At 44.0% G+C, this 21,491-nt stretch overlaps 1 protein-coding gene across 6 annotated transcripts in view; it reads right to left on the bottom strand.

Moving 5' to 3' along the window:
- The window catches only part of kif20ba (kinesin family member 20Ba), a 64,096-nt gene that overhangs the window by 32,706 nt on the left and 9,899 nt on the right, over positions 1-21,491 (bottom strand). For 5 of the 6 annotated variants that reach the window (XM_026189918.2, XM_026189919.2, XM_080288182.1 and 2 more), the window contains exons 8-28: positions 21,246-21,446; positions 21,012-21,123; positions 19,112-19,183; positions 18,541-18,687; positions 17,657-17,819; positions 17,149-17,301; positions 16,918-17,034; positions 14,409-14,548; positions 14,192-14,309; positions 12,866-13,034; positions 12,440-12,594; positions 11,763-12,182; positions 10,193-11,325; positions 9,012-9,150; positions 8,163-8,285; positions 7,925-7,985; positions 7,351-7,476; positions 6,886-7,022; positions 5,595-5,750; positions 3,496-3,663; positions 133-258 (exon numbers count right to left, since the gene is read on the bottom strand). In XM_026189918.2, coding sequence (XP_026045703.2) covers positions 133-258; positions 3,496-3,663; positions 5,595-5,750; positions 6,886-7,022; positions 7,351-7,476; positions 7,925-7,985; positions 8,163-8,285; positions 9,012-9,150; positions 10,193-11,325; positions 11,763-12,182; positions 12,440-12,594; positions 12,866-13,034; positions 14,192-14,309; positions 14,409-14,548; positions 16,918-17,034; positions 17,149-17,301; positions 17,657-17,819; positions 18,541-18,687; positions 19,112-19,183; positions 21,012-21,123; positions 21,246-21,446 — 4,136 coding nt within the window. The remainder of the gene's footprint in view (positions 1-132; positions 259-3,495; positions 3,664-5,594; positions 5,751-6,885; positions 7,023-7,350; positions 7,477-7,924; positions 7,986-8,162; positions 8,286-9,011; positions 9,151-10,192; positions 11,326-11,762; positions 12,183-12,439; positions 12,595-12,865; positions 13,035-14,191; positions 14,310-14,408; positions 14,549-16,917; positions 17,035-17,148; positions 17,302-17,656; positions 17,820-18,540; positions 18,688-19,111; positions 19,184-21,011; positions 21,124-21,245; positions 21,447-21,491) is intronic. The other variant, XM_080288185.1, reaches the window with a different exon arrangement.

Below are 21,491 nucleotides of genomic sequence, written 5' to 3'. Positions count from 1 at the left end.
TAAGCACCACTGCCGTCCAGTGTGGAGGATTAAAACCACAAATCTTTAAAGCCACCTTTCAAATGCGACCATGGGTGGATATCTGATTTTGAAAAGTTCTTGTTTGACTCGAGTAAGGCTTAAAACACTGACCTGTGTCACTGTGTCCTCCTGTTTCACTGTGGAGGCCTTGAGCTGCTCCGTCAGCCTCAGGATCTCTGCCTCCTTTTCAGACAGAGCAGCCTGCAGCGTCGCCACGCTGGGACCACCGTCGCTGCCCTGAAACAGGAAGTTCATGGACACTGAGCATGTTTTCTGCATCTCACCTTCAATTTCATGCTTTTGAGAGACCCTTGAAACATGCCAGAGATGGCTGACAATATAGACTTTCAACACATATCAATTCATTTTCCTTTGTATTGATACACCGATACGGTTCGCTCTCACACCTCCCGGCACATTCCTGATTCATCAGCTTGCTGCCGACCCATTCACCCTCCATCAGAATTGGTTTCTGGCTTGAACGTCTTCGCCTGAATTACCCCAGCGCTACAACTACTAGCCCAGCCTAGACTAGTTTATGCTATCTGAGCAGAAGTCGAAGGTGAGCAGGTATGTTTGAGCTGCAGGCCGGTGGGTGGAAATAGAAACTGGGACTAATTTGCATATTCATAGATGGAGGAGACCGAAGGAAGCAAAAGGTGTCGAGTTGGATCTGAGCCACTCTGAGGCGTGAAGGGATTACTTTATGGAAAACAGCATGCAACGTTGACGAACAGAGATGAGCTTTTCATTTTTTAAATCAATGCCAGAAGAAGAACTTCGAAAGGTCAAAGTGGAAAGTTTAATACTTTCTAAGGAAGTCGCACTGAACACAATAGCTCGCACTACATAAAGCTTAAGAGTGGTACACCTCCTATACACAGGGAGAGACGGAGGGGGGGGGGGGAGCCCTGTTTGCCTGCAGATGTAGAATCCATTCCCCTCACCACAGAATAAAAGGAACACTCTGAAAAGGTTGAACTCTTAAGAAACCAACAAAATTGCTTCCAATACATCGGAACTGAGGTCTCTGACTTTGAATCATCCTGGAACATATACAGTGGCTTCAATTTAAAGTTCTGTATGACTAGAAAGATAAACAGCACAAAAAAATAAAAAATATAATTGAAACTCATTTTCTGTGCATCGCTCAGATATAAAGGCTTCGTGTTTTCCTTGTTACGAATGGCTGTGAAGTGTTTTCTCTTTGGTTTCCTTTTATTTGTTATTGTTGTGGAAAATAATCAAATCAGCGGGCACGGTTTAGTATTTCCTGGCGAGTTTGCAACCATTCAAACAGAAACAAGCTGATAAAGAAGAATAACTGTTTTCTGGAGACTAAAATAAATGGATATGAAACACACTTTTTATATTTATGGTTCCATTAAAACCTGGAAGCGTTTACGCCGCTTTGACTTCCATCAAAGTGGGAAAATGAAGAACTACGTTTGGACAAACGGCAGAGGAACCGGCAACATAAATGAGCTAACAATCAAAAGCAGGCCGGTGCGGCGGATCCCCGTCGTTCATTATCACTGCTGTGCGGAGACGTTTTTAAACGACCGAGGCAACAGGCAGGAACTCTTTTCATTCCATCACCAAATTGATGCCAACATTTCAGTATTAGGTTATTGAGGTTTCTGCACTTGATCAAAACATGGACACAGCGAAGGAAACTCTTATTTTATTTATTAAAGATATATTTGATGCAGACGATACCAAATGATAAAATTGAGTTGTGTAAAAATATGACTAACATTTTATTACATTCCCCTTTAAAATCTCCAACAAGTTGTCTGCAACTCAGACATCCATCTCAGTACTCCATGTTGAAGCGTGCACAGGAGGTAAGCTGCAAACCTCCTGAAGCATTTTTACCTTCACTGCACAAAAGTCATGGCAAACAGCAGGAGCATGAAAACAACACTGGAAGAACAAGTTTTTAACAAACATGATCAAACTTTCTGTCCTGTCACACCTGAGGTCAAAAAACAGCAGTGGCTGTTCAACAACTTAAGGCAGAACAACTCGCGCTGCAGTTCTATCAAACATCATATCTGAAGAGATCCAGACACAAGGGTGTCACATTTTACTCGCTTCGACTCATCTCTCCTTTCTTCCTCACCTCCTGCACTCACGTAGCTGGTGGGAGGGGCTAAAGGGCGGCCACGCAGGAAGTGACCAGCAGCCATATCATAGAAAGCCAATGACATTCAGCGATTTCGGTAGAATTCAATCTGAAATTAAACTATAAATAAGACCAAAAGATACTGCTGGCTGACATATGACGGGGGGGAGGAGGGTTATGTATTAGACGGTTACCTAGACAACGCTAGTGTGGACTGTCCATTAGTGACTAACCATCAGCTGGTAGCAGCTCCTTCTGCATTGAATGAGCTTCTCTTTTTGTTTTGATCCATTTTCTTGAAATAAATTTGAAAACCGGCGGCAGAAATTTGACAGATACTTTTTTTTCCTCTTTTTTTTGGGGGAAAAAAAAAAAAAAAAAGACGCATACTTAAATATCTGCAGAAATGCACAGCAGGTCCCGGCGTACGTTACAGCGTAGGGTTTCAACCCATAAAGTCATCCTTAGAGAGGCATGGAGAGGACCAGAGGATGTGCTATCTGAGGGCTCGACGCTATTTTATTTGAAACTGTATCCACTCATAATACAAGTCCAGTGATTCCCTGTAGTGACTTCATATATCTGTGTGCAATCAGCACTGCAGTGTCAATATTTCAATGCTGTAGCTGTTTTTCCCACATTCACACTTATTGACTTTCCTTTACGTCACTTAGTGGCTTTTCCGATACAGAGACGCCTGCAGCAAACTGGCTGCAGATCTCCACCAATTTTTTTTTTAAATCAATACGGTTTGTGCATAATTATAACACCCCTCCCCCAACTGACTCTTTTATGCTTTAGGTGGACTGCCCGGTCACATTGAGTGATGATACTATGATAAAAAGCCTAAAAGCTAAAACAGATATAGTTCCACATTCACAAAGGTGTATGTGAGGTTTAAAAAAAACAAAAAAGGGATGCAGAAAACGTGGAACAGATAACCTGTTCGCTCTACGAGGCATTATTCAGTCCTCTTCAATAAATCCTGTTTAAAGATTTAAATAAAGAAATAAAACATGGCAGGAAGTTCAAACGTCCACCTCTGACTAAACCGTGATCCATCACATCACAGCAGGTTTTAAACTGATGGGCTGTAAATAGACTGAGGTGAAACACAGCAGGGCTGTAGGCTTATTTTATTATATACTAAATATACTTTATACTGAAGGACATTACCTGACGGTGTTTGAGACACACATTGCAAATATCACCCCGTATCTTGCACAAGAAACAGACGATCATGCCTTAAACCACCATGCTTAACCTTTCCCATCTTTCTTTTATAACAGGAGCCCGATTTAAGACTCTGCCTCCGGGGCCTGTGATCCTCGTTATGTTATACTGACCTCTTGTGGCGGCTGTGTGTTATTTTGCTGCAGCTGCTGGATGAGCTTGTCTTTCTCTGCTTGGCTGGAAAGAAGCCTTTTTAGCTGGACCTCCAAAGCTGCGACCAGAGTGTCTCGCTCCTGCCTCCAATTCTCCATGGTTTTCTCCTTTTCAGCCAGCTGGGACTCCTGACGGAAAAGGAGAAACAGCATCATACAGTGGGGCAAAAAAGTATTTAGTCAGCCACCGATTGTGCAAGTTCCCCCACCTAAAATGATGACAGAGGTCAGTAATTTGCACCAGAGGTACACTTCAACTGTGAGAGACAGAATGTGAAAAATAAATCCATGAATCCACATGGTAGGATTTGTAAAGAATTTATTGGTAAATCAGGGTGGAAAATAAGTATTTGGTCAATAACAAAAATACAACTCAATACTTTGTAACATAACCTTTGTTGGCAATAACAGAGGTCAAACGTTTACTATAGGTCTTTACCAGGTTTGCACACACAGTAGCTGGTATTTTGGCCCATTCCTCCATGCAGATCTTCTCGAGAGCAGTGATGTTTTGGGGCTGTCGCCGAGCAACACGGACTTTCAACTCCCGCCACAGATTTTCTATGGGGTTGATGTCTGGAGACTGGCTAGGCCACTCCAGGACTTTCAAATGCTTCTTACGGAGCCACTCCTTTGTTGCCCGGGCGGTGTGTTTTGGATCATTGTCATGTTGGAAGACCCAGCCTCGTTTCATCTTCAAAGTTCTCACTGATGGAAGGAGGTTTTGGCTCAAAATCTCACGATACATGGCCCCATTCATTCTGTCCTTAACACGGATCAGTCGTCCTGTCCCCTTGGCAGAAAAACAGCCCCATAGCATGATGTTTCCACCCCCATGCTTCACAGTAGGTATGGTGTTCTTGGGATGCAACTCAGTATTCTTCTTCCTCCAAACACGACGAGTTGAGTTTATACCAAAAAGTTCTACTTTGGTTTCATCTGACCACATGACATCCTCCCAATCCTCTGCTGTATCATCCATGTGCTCTCTGGCAAACTTCAGACGGGCCTGGACATGCACTGGCTTCAGCAGCGGAACACATCTGGCACTGCGGGATTTGATTCCCTGCCGTTGTAGTGTGTTACTGATGGTGACCTTTGTTACTTTGGTCCCAGCTCTCTGCAGGTCATTCACCAGGTCCCCCCGTGTGGTTCTGGGATCTTTGCTCACCGTTCTCATGATCATTTTGACCCCACGGGATGAGATCTTGCGTGGAGCCCCAGATCGAGGGAGATTATCAGTGGTCTTGTATGTCTTCCATTTTCTGATGATTGCTCCCACAGTTGATTTTTTCACACCAAGCTGCTTGCCTATTGTAGATTCACTCTTCCCAGTCTGGTGCAGGTCTACAATACTTTTCCTGGTGTCCTTCGAAAGCTCTTTGGTCTTGGCCATGGCGGAGTTTGGAGTCTGACTGTTTGAGGCTGTGGACAGGTGTCTTTTATACAGATGATGAGTTCAAACAGGTGCCATTCATACAGGTAACGAGTGGGGGACAGAAAAGCTTCTTACAGAAGACGTTACAGGTCTGTGAGAGCCAGAGATTTTCCTTGTTTGAGGTGACCAAATACTTATTTTCCACCCTGATTTACGAATAAATTCTTTACAAATCCTACCATGTGGATTCATGGATTTTTTTTCACATTCTGTCTCTCACAGTTGAAGTGTACCTCTGGTGCAAATTACTGACCTCTGTCATCATTTTAAGTGGGGGAACTTGCACAATCGGTGGCTGACTAAATACTTTTTTGCCCCACTGTATATGCCCGACCAACATTCTCGCCAATTAAAGCTGCGCTCCAAAAGTAACTCCATCAGTAAAAATCATCCTCCGCTGTAAGCATCACAAGCAACTTTGTGAAGCTCATATCTGAAAGCAAAAGCCACATTTTAACTAATCAGGTTTGTAATTAATACGTATGTCTGTGCTGAATTTATTGTAAGGTGGGTCCTTTGATAATAAGAAAGTGGTTGAATGGCAATCACAATCTAACTCGGTTCAAACCCTCATTGGTCGATGGTGGGTGTCAGACAGTTTTTAGCATCGTCCTCCTCTTACCAGCTCGCTCTGCAGCCGAGTGCAGCGCTCTCTGTCTTCGGCAAACTTCCTCATTTCTTGGTTCCTCTTGTCCTCGGCCTCTTTAGCTTGGCCGATCAGGGAGACTTTTTCCTCCAGCCATTTCCTGCGGTCCGCCTGGTGCTTCTCTGCAGAAATCTACGGAACAAAAATAGTACGTAATAAAACTAAAAATAGTAAAAGGTAAAATTGCAAACATGTATTCAAATTAACTAAAAAAAAAAAAAAAAAAAAAAAGGTGCTGAACTATGTTATTGCAAACCTGACTCAAAATCAAAGGCCTGCTAACAGGAATTCCTCCAAACTCAACCATGAACCCTTGTGTGTAGTTGGCAGACTGAATTACACCTTCTGTCTAAAGAAAAAACATATTTAATAAATTTGTCTATTTTCTTCCACTTATCCAATCAGGGTCACGTGGGAATGAAACATATCACACAGCTGACATGGGGCGAGAGGGGGGGTACACCCTGGGCTGTCCCAGTGCTAACACAGAGAGACACACACAACCAGTCACATCTATGGGCCATTTAGAATCACCCGAACTAACCTCACCCCACTGACTGCATGTGTGGAGGAATCTGACGCTCTCACGGGTCTCCTACAGCAGTTCCCTCAGTCCTAAAAAGAACCAATGTGACCCCGGCTATTATTAAGGTTTATTCTTCTTCGAGCGAGTCACTTCCTCCACGCAGCAGGTCGGAGTTTTATATGTCACACTTTTTCTTTTAACAAAAATGTACTTGGTTAGAGTCAGAACACAAAGTATTAGGTTGAAGTTGGGTGTTAAACTTAGACAAAAATCAATGTTTAGGTTGAAAACAACAGTTTCTGTTTCTTCTTCTTTTTTTTCTTTTCTTTCTTTTTTTGATTTATTTGGTTGCCAAGGTGACGCAATATTGTGCTAACTGCCACAAAATCGTAACTAACGTCCATGAAGACAAGCTGATTGTTTTTTAGACTATTTCTCGGTTTGTTGAGATCAGGCTCGACAATCGCAGATGAAGATCTGGTGCAGTCAGACCTCAGCATAACAAAATGATCCCCATCATCCTGACGATGACGCACACAGCTGTTTAACACGCATATCGGACCAGCCAAAGACACGTGAACTGTAATCAGGACTGAAAAGACTGAACACATGATCGTACAGAATATAATATACATGTAATCTTAAGTCCTGGGCTCAAAGTCCACTTGCAGACACACTGTTTGGTAACATTTCTGTTCTGGGACATCAACACAAATGCTAATAATGAATCTGCTTCCGTACCTTCACGCTGTCCTGAGCTTCAGCTGCTTCCTGTTTGGCCCTTTTTAAGTCATCTGATTGGCTGTTGCTGAGCTGCTGGTGTGTGTTGTTTCCACTTCCCTGCTGCTGCAGCAGCATCTCTTTCAATTTTTCCACCTCTGAAAAGGTTTACAGCACAGAACGAAGACTGACGACACAGCATATGTAAAGTTAAATGCAACTTTAAGTATAGCTTTACAATAACTAGTAAGACATGAGAGTGCAAGAAGTACCGTAAAAAAAAAGAGAAAGAAAATGGGCAGAGAACATCTCTATTTACTGCATAATTAAAACTATGAAAACTAGAAGTAGAGCATGTCAAAGGTCACGGTCGATCAACTGTTGCTTTGAACTATAAAAGACTGAACCTGAGCCAGTGTCCGTACGAGAGCCTTCGACTTCCTCTAACTACTAAAACCTGCCTTCTTTTCACCTCCTGTTTCTTACCACTGGAGAGCTCCTGGATGAGGTTAAGTTTCTCCTCCAGGACCTGCTCCATCTGCTCCTGAGTATCCTCCTGCTCCGACAGAGCCAAACGCATGCCCTCCATCACCCGCTCCTTGGCCTCCAGCTCTACGAACGACCAAAAACACACGCAGCAAAAGTTCAGGTTCACATCCACCACGATGAACAAGTTAGTAACCTCTGCTGGTTACTAACATAAAAACCAGTTAGACACTACTGGGAAAGCTTGAGTGAACATTTTTCCTGTTCAACAGTTTGGCGATATTTGAAGAGTCCATATTGTGTGAAGTTAAGAGCAGGACACATGAACATGGGAAGAGCACCAACGTCTTTACTGAAGGACCTTTCACAGGTAAAGACAGTTGGTGAGGACAGATTTTTACTCTTCCTTCTTCACTCAGTAAGAAAGAGTAGGTGGCGGAGAAAGGGGAGCTTAGCGCTGCCTTTGCAATAAAGGTAAGTGGGAGAAAGTGGACGGACGGCTTAAACGTTAAGATAAATGTGTTTGGGGAAAAAACAACATGTATAAGTGAATAAAGCACAGAGAAACTCTGACCTTTACAGGCCTGCTGGTAGCGCTGCAGCGTCTGGTCAGACTTTGCATGAGATGACTGCTCCTACAGAGGTAGGCAAGGCATCAACAACATGAGACGCTCCCCACAAAGAGAACGACTGTCTCACATTTACTAGTTATCATCATCACATGTACATTACACAATATATTATTATCAGCAGCATGATGATCTTGCTCCCACACAGTGAGTAGTGTCTGGTGGAGGAACAGATGACCTCACCACTTTGAGCTGCTGGATGGTTCGGTCTCTGCCGGCGAGGTCAGACTGAAGCTGCTTCTTTGCTTTCTCAGCGTCGGACAGTTTCTGCTTCAGAACCTTCTCCTCGTCTCTCATGGCTGAAATCTGGACAAAAAGGACAAAAAGTAAGGATCTGAAGCTGACTTTACTCAGTCACAGTAATCTATCTTACTAGACCACAGAGCAGTCATTACTATTTTTACAAACACAAATCAGCATTAAAGGTTTCTGAAAGTAAAAGGTTCGACTTTTTCCCAGCATGCAGCTCTGCAGGTTAACTGTGATTCAGAGCTCTGCTGCTCAGGGCTGTACCAGCCTAACTGGAGCATGAACGGGGTCCAGCTCACTCCTGATAGCACCGTGAGGATAAATGTGTACAGGCACAAATGTGGTGCTTGTCTGAAATGTTTGTGAGGACACGGCTAAAAACATTTAAGACACATCGAAACATAATTTAAGCCCATTTAAGCCAAGTTTGTTCTTTTAAGGACCTGCTGTCACTGATGTAGATCACTGGATCTACTTTATTTAAGAATTAGCAGCAATCCTGACCTCTCACTGGCACTAAAGCCATCTTTGCACTGGAGTTCTAATATTCACGCAAAACTAAACTGACACTAAACATTTTAAAGTAAATAAAACCGAACTGAAACAGTCAAACTCACACTGGAAACCAACCAAAACTAAACTCAATTTAAAAATCTAAATAAAATAAACCAAATTAGGAAAAAACTGTAAGAACTCTGCTGGAAGCAGCTGATGTGCTGCAGTAAACTGCATCAGCAGTGAGGAGTGTGAGCGACAGACTGAAACATCCAATAATGCGTGCACCTCCTTCTGGACCTGCTGCATCTGCTTCTTGTAGTCAGCCAGCTTCTCTCTGAGGTCTGAAGAGTCCTCCTCCTTCCTCTGAAGGTCCACGCTGAGGCTCTTCACCTTCTCTGAGTCCTGCTTGGCGTTTTCCTTTAGCCTGAGAGGGAAAGACACGATGTTCAGACTCTTTCATGGCTGGATTTTTACAACGTCCACCAGACTCAAAGGTACGAACAAACCAAAGCAGCCTAATAAGTGCTAAAAAAAATGATGAACAACACAGTCAGTGCTTCCCACTCTGTTACTTTTCTCCTTGAGAGGATATAAACAGCAGTTTGGGAGAGCGACACACCTACAGAGAGAATTCAGTCTGTTCTACAGCGATACATTTCTCATTAGTTAGTATTCCCTTTAACACCGTTTATATAAGAACAACATTTTACTGTCATTTTTCATTGTTAATTAGAAACTCAACCACCTTTATGTTCCAGGGAACCATCTCTAAATCCCAGATTATAAGAGAGGGGCAGAAATTTATGAACCTTTATCAATACAGGCGGTCTATAACAATTAATTTCATCCTGATCGAGTCAAGGTTTTAATTAGAGATAAATATTCTTCGATGTTCACCTGATACAGTCATGAAATCATCACAGATGTAGGTAAATAAAAACATTTAATAGTTTTGTTCAGGTGAAGAGGAACAATGTTTGTGACCTGCAGTATGAACCCGGCTTCATCTTTCCTGATTTTTTGTTGTTACTTTAGAAGTTATAATTAGACTCAAACAGCAAGAATTCTCATTTACCATCAGTAACATTGTGAGCTCTGCGCTGGCTCTGAGAGCAGCTGCGCACTAATGCAGTCATTACAAAGGCAGGCTCAGCTCTGGGCTGATGAGTTTCCCATAATAGCAACTCCTGTAGATAAAACTCATCAGAATGATTGAAAGCATGTGTTTCACAGTGATTTGGAAGAGCAGATACGTGAGGGAGGCGGAGGCGGGATTTTAGAGAGCCGGGCTGAGAGCGGAGATATTTTACACTCCGGCTGTAGCGGGAACCGACGCGTCTGTAATCCTGAGCTAAATGTAACATGAAAAGGCTTTGATCAGTTTCACTGGGCTTAACAACGATGATGTAGCAGCTACAGGCCCAACTTTCCAACTTGCCTCAGATCTAAACACAATGACGAGTTACCTGCTGATGTCCTCGTCTCTCTTCTTCAGCTCGACTTCCTTCTGAGCGATGGCCTCGTGCGCCACCGCCAGCAGCTCCCGTCTCCTTTCGACCTCCTTGCGCCGGGCCTCCTGAACAGCTTGGCACTCATCCTCCTCACGCTGCTCCTGAGCCTCCTGCAAACTCTTCTTCAGGGATGTCACCTGTGCATCCTTTTCCAGCAGCTCTTTCTGCAGCTCTGCTAGCTTCTCCTCCATCTGACTGTCCTTTTCCTCCAGCATCCTCTCGGTCTCTGAGGACGACGGCTGAGCTTCGGTTTTGCAGGACTCCTTTTGTTTCTCCATATTGGAAACTTTTTCCCTGAGTGACGCAGCCTCAGCCTGGAGGTCAGAGTTCATCCTCTTGAGCTCTTTAGCCTCTGAGTGAATCCTGGCGTCTTCCACCTCTGTCTTGAGGCGCTCTGCAGCTCGCTCCTGCTCGCTGAGCTTCTGTCTGAGGTCATCCACGAGCTTGCTGGAATTGGATTTTTGTTCACTCAGTCTGCGTTTCAACTCTTCCAGCTGCTGCAGCGATGATGCTTCTTGTTCTCGCAGCCTCTCTTTGAGCTGCTCGACCTGCCTTTCTGAGGCCGCCGTCTGCTGCTCGAGTTTTCCTCTCAGCTCCTCTGCTTCTTCTCTGGAATCCTGTTTTTGGCACTCGAGCTGAGTTTGGAGATCATCCAGTGGTGCCTGTGACATCTCTCCCTGCTGCTTAAGTTTATTTTGCAGTTCTTCAACTTCCTGTTTTGAAGATGCCTCCTTCTGACTCGACAGCTCCAGCTGCTGGTCCAGGACCAGCTGTTTGTGTGCCAGCTGTTGTTTGACCTCAGCCAGCTCGTGCTCCAGATCCAGCACTTCTTTGTGCTTGGCCTCAGTTTTCTGTCTTTCCTCAGCCAGGCTCTTCTGAAACTGAGACACTTCCTCTTGCAGTTTCTCATTCGCACCTTGTGACACTGCAGAGGTGTGCACTTCCTGCTTTAGCCTGTCAGCTTCCTGTGTCAGAGTTTGGATCTGGGAACACTTCTCCTGAATTGCCTTGGCTTGTTCATCCACTTGTGCTTGAGCAGCTTGTAGTTGGACAAAGGCTTTTTCAGCTCTCTCTGCGTTGCTGGTCACCTGTGGCAGTTTCATGGTAAGCACAGGGAGTTTTAATCAAACACAAGAGACAAAATTCCACATGATATAAACGACATGTAGCTGAACACACACACACACACACACACACACACACACACACACACACACACACACACACACACACACAAAATTTGGGCATTTTCTGGAGTTTAAACAAACAAAAGCATCAAACTCTTGGCTGCCCTCTTATTCCCACCACAGCTGGAAGCTCCCACAACTTTAACTCTACAGATATTTGAGTTGGATCTTCTTCCTGACGCCACACTTTTATACACAAGTTTGATACATAGAAAAACATTAAAATCACTACATCTCGACTGATGCATGAGAGCGCTGTAAACTGTTTCCAGGGCCGTCACCGTATTCGGGGTGATCGATTTAACATTTTTGGTCACATTTCTGGGTAAAAATCATACCTGGTGTTCTGCAGTTTCCAGTTTCACAGTCAGCTCTCCCAGTTCTTGTCGGAGTGCGTCCGCCTCCTCGTGCCTCCTCTGCTCTGCCAGCCTGCTTATCTCCTTCCTCTCCTCCTCCTCCCTGCTACTCTTCTCTTCATGAAGAGCAGCGAGCGCTGCCATGGCCTCCTCCTTGGCTCTCCTCTCAGTTTCCAGGGCTGCCATTGCTTTCTCTTTGCCTTTTCTCTCTTCTTCAAGGGACTCCAGCATCTTCTCGTTACTTTGCTTTAGATCTCTAACTGCTGCAACGGCCTCATCCCTTTTTTTCCTCTCCTCCTTTAAAGATGCTAGTGCCTCCTCTTTTCCCAAAGTCTGGCCCTCCAACACAGCAAGGGCCTCTTCTCTGGCTCGGAGCTCTTTCTGGAGAGCTGTCAAAGCCCCCTGAGTGATTGAAATGATGGATTACTCCCAGTTTAACATATAAACAGGCGTGAAATGAAATGTGAAAAGAGATATTCATGTAATGCAGACAAAAGTAAACAGGTGTAATTTATAGTGTCTGTACTGCCACCAAGACAAACCAGGCTGGGTAATAAATACTGATGAACAGCTACTTTTAACTGTACATGGATGGTTACAGCTGTGAAGACAAGAAACAGATGAGACCACACAGCACCTCCTGTTCATGTGCTCCCCACCTGCAGCTGCTCTTTCTCACGTGAGCTCTTCTCTTGGGCCAGCTCTGCCGTCCTCTGCAGGTCTCCCACTTGTTTCTCCAGCCGGGAAACCTCTGATGACATTTCTTGGAGCTCGAAGAGGACTGTCCTCTTCTCCTCATTCTCATTTCCTCTGGCTACACCATTTAAGTAAGAGAGAAAAGGAACAAAAGTAGGGCACCAGTAATACTTCATTTTGGCCACTCAAAACTAATTTCAAATATGCAAACACAAATTTATCAGAGAACATTTTTATGCTACGGCTGAACAGAGCTACAAATGCATTCTTCATCCAACAGAAAATATTTCTGCAGGCCATGTGCTCACGCTGTTGGGTGTTTATCTGCAAACCATCTGCTTAATTAGACGAATAAACTAATAGATTTGTGTTCGCCGTCTTGTTTTTACCATTGCACTTGTGAGCCAGCGGTTCCGGGGCTTCCTGCTGCCCTTCATTCGGTTCCAGCTCAGCACCTGCCCGAGGCCCTGCTCGGCCTGGATCTGCACTTCTCTGAGCGGCATCAGTGGATTTCTTTCCTCCCACCAGTTCAGAGGAGCAGGAGTTCAGAAATTTGTCCTGCAGGAAGAAAGAAACAGTTTAGTGGGCGCATCCTGGAAATCCTATTTAATGTAGAGGTAATAACCCCACACATGCACATGTATACATATACCTCTAACAACATATAGCATCCCTTATGCATGTTATGCCTGCAGTAACCGAGTGAGGTCCACAGCTTTTTGATTTAAACTCCAACAGGGAGAATCCTCCAAACACTTCAGGCGACTGCACAGAAATTTGTGACGATTTAGATTTAAAGAAACTCGAGGTCGGACCTCTGAGCACAACATTTATCAAAACATGAAAGAAAGCCGCCCCCTGCAGCTGGAAACCACAAACTCGTTTTCAACACTCGAGGAAAAAACAAACAACAAAAACTATCGAGTTGTGTTAGATTTTCACTCATTTACAACAGACCACCACTGAGGCTACTTCAGTGCTTATATTTGCCTTATGTTCATCTTTTATTCTAAATATGATCATCACAAATGTGCTTGAAACATGATGAATTTGGGCTTTGAGCGACCCCGTCAGGGCGTGCATGTTTTTCATTACAATACTGAGCTGTACACGTGGTGATGAAAACAGACTGAACAAACAGCTGCAGGCAGGAAGCAAACAAAGATGGCACTGTGTAGCATTATTTCAGGTATTTAGCTGACAGATTTCGCAGGTCTTTCCTCCCCACTGCTGTCAGACTCCACAACAAAGACTTTTGCAACTGATCAAACCCACACATGTGCAATAAGACTGCTATATGTGCAATTCTTGTACAATCCTTCTTCTGACGAAGTTGTACTTTTGTATTTTCTTACTCAGTTGTATATAGCAGTTGTATTTCTATTCTATTCTATTGTATATAGTATTTTATTTTATTGCATTTCAGTATTTTCTAATTTCTGCTACATAACTTTGTACTTTTGCTGTAACAAAACAAATTTCCCACTTGTGGGACTAATAAAGGTAATCTTATCTTATCCAGCAGCGATGTATCTGTTATTGTTGTTTCACATGAGGACGATGTGACGTCGGAGAGGATTACCCACCTGTAGTCTGCGATTTCTTTTTATCTCATTTATGTTTAAATCAAAAGTGAATCAGCAGGCACAGAACAAACTGGTAAAGACAACAATAACTGAAGGACTTTGAAGAACGTAAATGAAGGTTTGTGTTACCACGGCTTCTGCCTCTCCACTGGGTCCAGCAGCCATTTTGTTGATGAGATTCTTGAAAATCTCCAGCCTCCTTTCAGCTCGCTCCTCCAGGATTTCTCTCTCCCTGGCCAGACGCTCACTGAGCCGAACACAAACACATTCGCATGACTTTGAGTTCAGATGTCAAAATAAAATCCCCCCCTGGATCATTGTTAGGACAGCTCTACAAGGGTCTCACTTGTAATCGTTCTGCATCTCGGAGAAAAGCTCCGAGAACTCTCTGCCGATGTCCTCTCGGACTCGGGACTCCATCAGCAGACTTTCAGCTCTGGCTTTCTTCAGCTGCACCTGCAGGTGGTTTAACAGCACCGCCTGCCTCTGAGGGACAAAACAGCAAAACATAACATGAGCTTTTGTACTTTTTTACTTCTTTAGACAAAACCTTTTCACACAGTTTGATAATCCTCTGTGGACACACGCTGATGACTTCTTATTGCATTTGACTGAAGAGCATAATTATATTCAGTCGTCCACTGCAGACATGCACATGAGGTGTAATAGGATAAACCAGTCACTGTTCAAAAAAACCCTTATTTCTCTCATACTGGGCTTCCGTTCATTCACCCTTTGGTGTGATTGGCTGCCCCTCTCAGACAGAAGAAGGCTACAGCTGCGATCAGAGCTTTCTGCCTTTAGACCTCTGCAACAAACCATTTAAAGGAGTCTGATGAGGTTTAGGTACAGACTGCCCAAGTTTCACAGTTAAATTAAAAATGAGAACTTTGTCAAATTATGAAGCAACATTTTTGCAGAGCGTTCATATCAAAAATGTTCCGTGTCCTTCTGCACGTGATAGACAAATTAATTTGAGGCTGCAGAGTCACGTTCGAGAGCAAGTACGAGCAAAGCTACTGAAGTCAGCACGTTTCTCATACAGCATGTACCCCAAACTGCCATGGAACAGTCGCACACATGCACTCACACTGACTCACACTTCCACATCTGTCAACACACATAAAGCATCCTATGAATGTTCAAACATTCTGTTACCCACATGTTTCTCACAATTTCACTCACACACACACACACACACACACACACACACACACACACACACACACACACACACACACACTCTGATGTTACCTTTCCATTTTAGAAAAACACCTGCAGCTCAGTCACCACATGAGGAGCAGAACAGGCCGATAAATCTGCACTGCACAGTAACTGTTTAAACAGAGTGCTGCACTGCTGTTCTTTTCTCTGATGGTAAAAATCAAGTTTTATGTCTCAGTTATCCATACTGACAGAAACAAGTTGGTATCTTCTACCAGGTAATTCCAGGACCTTTTCTTATCGGTTATGTCTACAAAGCTATGGGTGTAAAATCTTCATACAACTGTTCAGCACCCGTTCACATGTTTCATCCAAATCACTGTGGCCCTGAGAAAAAAAAAGGCTGGTGTCCATCCCTGCTGTGGACTCAGGTAGGGGGTGTGAACATAAACTGTATCAAATCCATTCACACACATATGGGACGCATCCCATTCTTAATCCACACCGTTTAATTTGATGTCGGCTCACTCTTTGCCACTATGAGAGTTCCAGCTCTTCTGGGAAGCCTTTCCACAAGGTTTAGGAGTTTTAATGGGAAGTTTTGAGCATTCTCCCAGGAGCACATTTGTGAGGTCAGACACTGATGTTGGACGAGAAGGCCTGGCTCGCAGTCTCCGATCTAACTCATCCCAAAGGTGTTCTGTTGGGTTGGGGTCAGGACTCTGCTCAGGTCAGTCAAGTTCTTTCACAGCAAAACTCACTCATCCATGTCTTTTCTGGCTTTGAGCACCGGTGCAGTCATTTTGGAAGAGGAAGGAGCCATCCCCAAACTGTTCCCACAAAGTTGGGAGCATGAAAATGTCCAGAATGTCTGTGTATGCTGAAGCATTAAGAGTTCTTTCCACCCCCACACTGCAATCCCCTCTCCACCAAACTTTCCACTTGGCACGATGTAGTCAAGTACTGTTCTCCTGGCAACCACCAACACAGACTCGTCCACTGGACTGTTAGATGGAGAATGGCGATTTGTCCAGTGGCGGCGTGCTTCACAGCACTGCATTGAGCTAATCTGAAGGCCACGTAAAGTTTGGAGGGCTGTAGTCACTGACTGCAGAAAAGGTGGCAACATCTGAGCACTAGATGCGCACTTCCACAGCATGTCTTTATCCTGTCTTCCTTCTTTCACCCCAACAAATCACAGCAGATAGCCCCGCCCCTCCCTGAGCCTGGTTCTGCTGGAGGTTTCTTCCTGTTAAAAGGGAGTTTTTCCTTCCCACTGTCGCCAAAGTGCTGCTCATAGGGGGGTTTTTCTCTGCATGTGTTATTGTAGGGTCTAGCTTACAGTATAAAGCACCTTGAGGCGACTGTTGCTGTGATGTGGCGCTGTGTAAATAAAATGGAATTGAATCACGTAGCTCAGCAACTGCTGACTCTGCTCTGTGTCGCTTCCACTTTGCTATAACACCACTAACATCTGACTCTACAGTCTCACAGTGATTCGAACTATGCAGAGCTCAGTGGTCTACTTTAGCCCCAGGGCTTGACGTTTGACACACCACACCCCCCGGGTTTTTCCACAGTGAGGGAAGGTGATACTCTCTGCCACCAGTTTGGCTCCACCCACACAGCACAGCTACACCTTGAGGGCAGCGAATGCTTCCAGATCATTGATGAAATAAAAATGTGCTCACCTGATGCGTCTTCTTACAGACGAGAATTTTATCTTCACCGTCTTCTTCGGCTTCGGCCTGATCCGTGGTGTCCATCATCATGCTCTCCTCTTCCTCACACTCATCATCCTCATCCTCCTGGATAAAAACATTTAATGGAGATTTATGTGACAATAAGTCAAGCCAATTAAAGATGTAAACGACATGAAATACTTTGTAAACCGCGGTGAGGAAGTGATCTCTTCGTCCTACCTGTACGTCCTCCAGACTGCTTTCAAAGCCCATCAGGGAGCTCGTCCTGCTGCTCCGGAGAGCTTTACTCTCCGTGCTGTTCATGATGAAGGACACCTCACCGACAGACCTCTGTGGCATGAAGGGAACGGGTTTGGAGGACAGAACTACAACCTGAAAACACACAAGAAGAAAAAGGTAAACTAAATATATGATGTTTAATACATGTGAGAACATTTGGGAATTTTACCAAGTGCCATAATCTGACATGGTAGGTTAGATATGAATGTAATATGAATAGGTTACAGTGACACACAGAGGAATACAACGACTGCATGGTTCTCTTGCTGCACAGATTGTCACAGATTGCCACGTGGAAGATTTTTAACCGTTCAGCCTGTGGACTGTACTTTTCCACTTCTGGGTGGGTGGGTGGGTGTGTGTTGGCACAGTTTCCAAACAGAGGGATGACTTGCAGACTTAATGCAGCCCGGAGCCCACGAACAAACACAATGAAACATGTATGAACCTTCTGCGCCACAGCAGAGAACTTGAGGACGTTGAGCGTCTCGTCGTACATGGAGGCGCACTGGTTGATGTTGATGATCATGCAGGCTTTACCCCGACCACAGAAGAAGCTCTGCAGGTAGTGGGTCAGCTTGCTTTCTCTGAAGGGAACGTGCTGCAGCAGCCTGGAGGGAACGGGCAAAGAGTACAGAGCAGCTTCACTGTGAAACAGTAATGCATTTTTATAACACATGCATCAGCATTAGCACTTGTGTTTGTGTCCACTACCAATGCATTGTTCACACTCCTTTAAGCAGTGGCCTCCAGCATTCTCCAGAGAAGCTATAGGAAGCATTAAACCAGACTGCAAGAAGATTTAAAATCAGGCTAAAACGAGACGAGTTGCGGATGTCTGCAGTAATTCTGTCATTTTTAACCGTACAGCAGACTGGATCATTAATCCTGCAACATTTGAAAAAGATCTTTAAAGGCATCTGATGCTTTTGTTTGTCACACTTTGAAAAAAATGCAGGTCCAAAGCAGCCAGTGTCCTGGCTTCACTTTCCTGAGATAAAAACAAAAGTCCACCTTTTACGTACAGCGTTCATGCACCATCTGCATTTAAACATTAGTTTACTCTGCTCTCTGCTCCTCCCTTCACCCTCAGCAGCAGCTGCTCCTCTCTGAGCAAAGTTCTGATCGAGCTTTCTTCCTGTTCAGAGGGAGCGTTTCTTTCCCACTGTTACCAAGTGCTCCCTCGCATGATTGTTGGGGTTTCCCCTCTAATATTGTAGGGATATTTAGCCCGTGACAAAGTGTGGTGATAAGTGTTGTGATTTATGATATAAATAAAACTCAATATCAACCAAAGACAGAGAGGGAACGAAGGATGGATAAAACTCTCACTTGGCCTGCTGATTGTGTCTCAGAGCATTGATGCATTTTCCCAGAATGAGCAGCGACGTGTTGATGTTTCCTGCTTCTTTCAGACGCTCTCCTTTGTTGTGAGTCTTCGCACAACGCTCAGAGCCAGCCAGGTCACACAGACACAACCTGAAGACACAAACAACACAGAGCATACTTTGTGCTGAATCTAGATAAAGCCAATAAGGTAGTCTATGCTAGCAGCCACAGCAGCATTTACACGTGTGCACAGTGGGCTTGTGTTGCTTTGGAATTTCTGCTGGGTTTCTGTCTTCCAGTTGATTCTTTCTATGCCAGCCTTTTGCAAAAAAACAGTTTCATATGTAGTAACCACAAATGCATTGGAGGAAATGACAGTACTGACACGCAGTTACATTTTTAGGAAAGTGCATATCAGCTTACGGCTTACCCTTCCCAGAAGGATTTGTTGTTACAACATACATATGGTATAGATTTGACGAAGAAGCTTAAATCCCACCTCACACAGTTATTTTTAACTATCTGAGAACACATCAAACACTCGTTTATGTGCTCAAACACTGGTTTTACTCACTCGCTGACAGTTTGGACCCTCGGTGTCCCGACGTCCTCAATCCTCAAAATTCGAATGGAGAAAATGCTGTGGCTGCACGAAGAAGAATCACAGCACACATTTCAATGAAAAAAGAAAAAAAGCAGAACAATTTCTCGGTAACAGATCCGCCCTCTCGTGCAGTTCATGGGGTAACGGCCCAGAGCAGGCGTTGCTTCATATTAAATACATAATTGTAGTGAGGTCTGTAAAAGCTCTTCTCTTTCTCACTAGTATATATTGCCTGATACTGACCACTATGACTGACTTTGTCATGTTTAATGATGTCAGAACCTGATCAATCTCGTGCTGTTTAAAAGTCTGAAGTAAAACAAACGTGGAGTTCAGTGTGCAGAGTCTTAAACTGTGGAAATTCACTGCTGCAAACACGTATGACACCAAGAAACGTTCATTGCATGTTGCATGCAGGAAAACACTGTACAAACACAAGTTCACTGGACAAAACTGATCATTCCTCATTTTAACTTTGCATTCAGTTCTGTCACTTTTGAAAAACCTTGTTGGTCAAAGGGCTGAAATGATGTCAGACAGACTAAAGTATTAGTGCTGCCTCCTTAAATGACTCAACTATTCACCACTGATGAAACCTTTAGGCTACATCCACACGTGCACGGGTATTTTTGAAAACAAGATTTTTCCTTTAAAAAAAAAAAAAAAAAAAACCTGTCCACACGTGCAGTTCTGAAAAAAAAAAAAAAAAAAATCTCCGTCCACATGTAAACGCTAAAAACGAAATGCTGGCCAATCAGAAGCCTAGAAGCCTGGGAGGGAAACAGTAAACAGGGTTTTGTACCCTCACAAAACCTTTTTCTGAACAGGCAGATAACTTTGTTACTTTTCAAGTGCCTTCATCATTTCAAATGTTAATAACTAAAGACAGTATTTTGGTTGGTGTAGACTCACATCTTAGAAATGAATAAAACACATAAATTTAATTTTAAAAAAATTAATTTATTCAAAACCGATGTTGGGATTTGGGTCGTGAGTGTGTCTGTGTTGAACGTAGAATCTGACACCTCTGCTTTTCTCAATGGAGGGACATGTAAGCGTGTAAAACTGCAGATGGTCAGATCAACAGCATCAGTATTTTGTCTCTGCCACTGTAGAAATTTATGTCATTTAAACAATAATGTGGCGTAAAGCGTGGCATCAAAAACGACGCACACCTTTGACGTTTCCTCGTCCACACCTAAACCCAAAGTCTGAGCACTGGGCTGCCAGGACTTTCTCCATAACACATTCATTCACATTCTTAGAGCACCTACTCCAAAGAGTCTCAGTGCGGTTGGTCCACACCTGAGTGGGATCACTGCGTTCACACAAACGAACCACAGTTCATTTCACACGTCCTCGGGTGTTTTTGAAAACGCAGCTTTTTCCATGCGTTTGGGCCTTTCGTCCACATATAAACGCCGTTTAAAATCACTGAAAACTGAGATTTTTTAAAACGTAGTTTTTGCGTTTACATGTAGAAAACAGATTTATTCACCCGACGTCAAAGCTGTGCGCCATGTTATTGTTTACATGAGACAAATTTCTACAATGATGCTGTTTTCACACACAGTCACTGTGCCTGTATTTAGACAGACTGCTTCTATGCGCCATCTTTGTTTACGCTTCCCCTCCCAGGCTTCTACACTTCTGATTGGCCAACATTTCTACACAGTCAGGATTATTTGGTCACCTGCTGCTTTGGCGTGTTCTTGACAGTCTTTGACTTCGTGTACAAGCAGATGGAGATATATTTCCAAAACTGCACGTGTGACGGGATTTGTTGACATCCACTGTTTATAAAAAACACCCGTGTACATGTGGACGCAGCCTCAGCCTGGGTCTAAATGCTGCAGCCTGTCGTCCTCACCTCCTGCTGGACAGGTGATTGAGTCGAGTGGAGGAGAAGCTCTGGTTCTTCTTTCCCAACTTCATCACCATGTACGCCTCTTCGGCACTGTTGACCTGAACCCAGCGCAGATCTAGATGGAAATACACAAACACAGCGTACGAGTCACTGAGAAGGCTCTCCTACATTCTCATAAGAAAACTTACGATAAAGCTGACATTTAGTTCTGCTTTTACTTATAATTTTAGATTTGACCTTTGACGAACGCGTTTCCCTTGACATCCTGCGAGAGGCGCAGTGCGGTCCTCCTCAGGGCCCCACCAGGCGCCACTTCCAGGAGGTCGTGAATGTTCTCGTTGTAAATTTCACAGAAAGAAACCCAAACAGAGAACTTGGTGTTAGCTTCCACCTCCAGTGAGATTTCATCCTCTGCATTGGTCCACAGCATGGAGGTGCCTGCAGCAGACACACACATTTACACACACACTGTACCATCCCCAC

This window comes from Astatotilapia calliptera, chromosome 13 (assembly GCF_964374335.1).
Source record: "Astatotilapia calliptera chromosome 13, fAstCal68.1, whole genome shotgun sequence".
Lineage (NCBI taxonomy): Eukaryota > Metazoa > Chordata > Actinopteri > Cichliformes > Cichlidae > Astatotilapia > Astatotilapia calliptera.
Note: the sequence above shows the minus strand (reverse complement) of the source record. Positions and strands in the feature narration are given on the sequence as shown.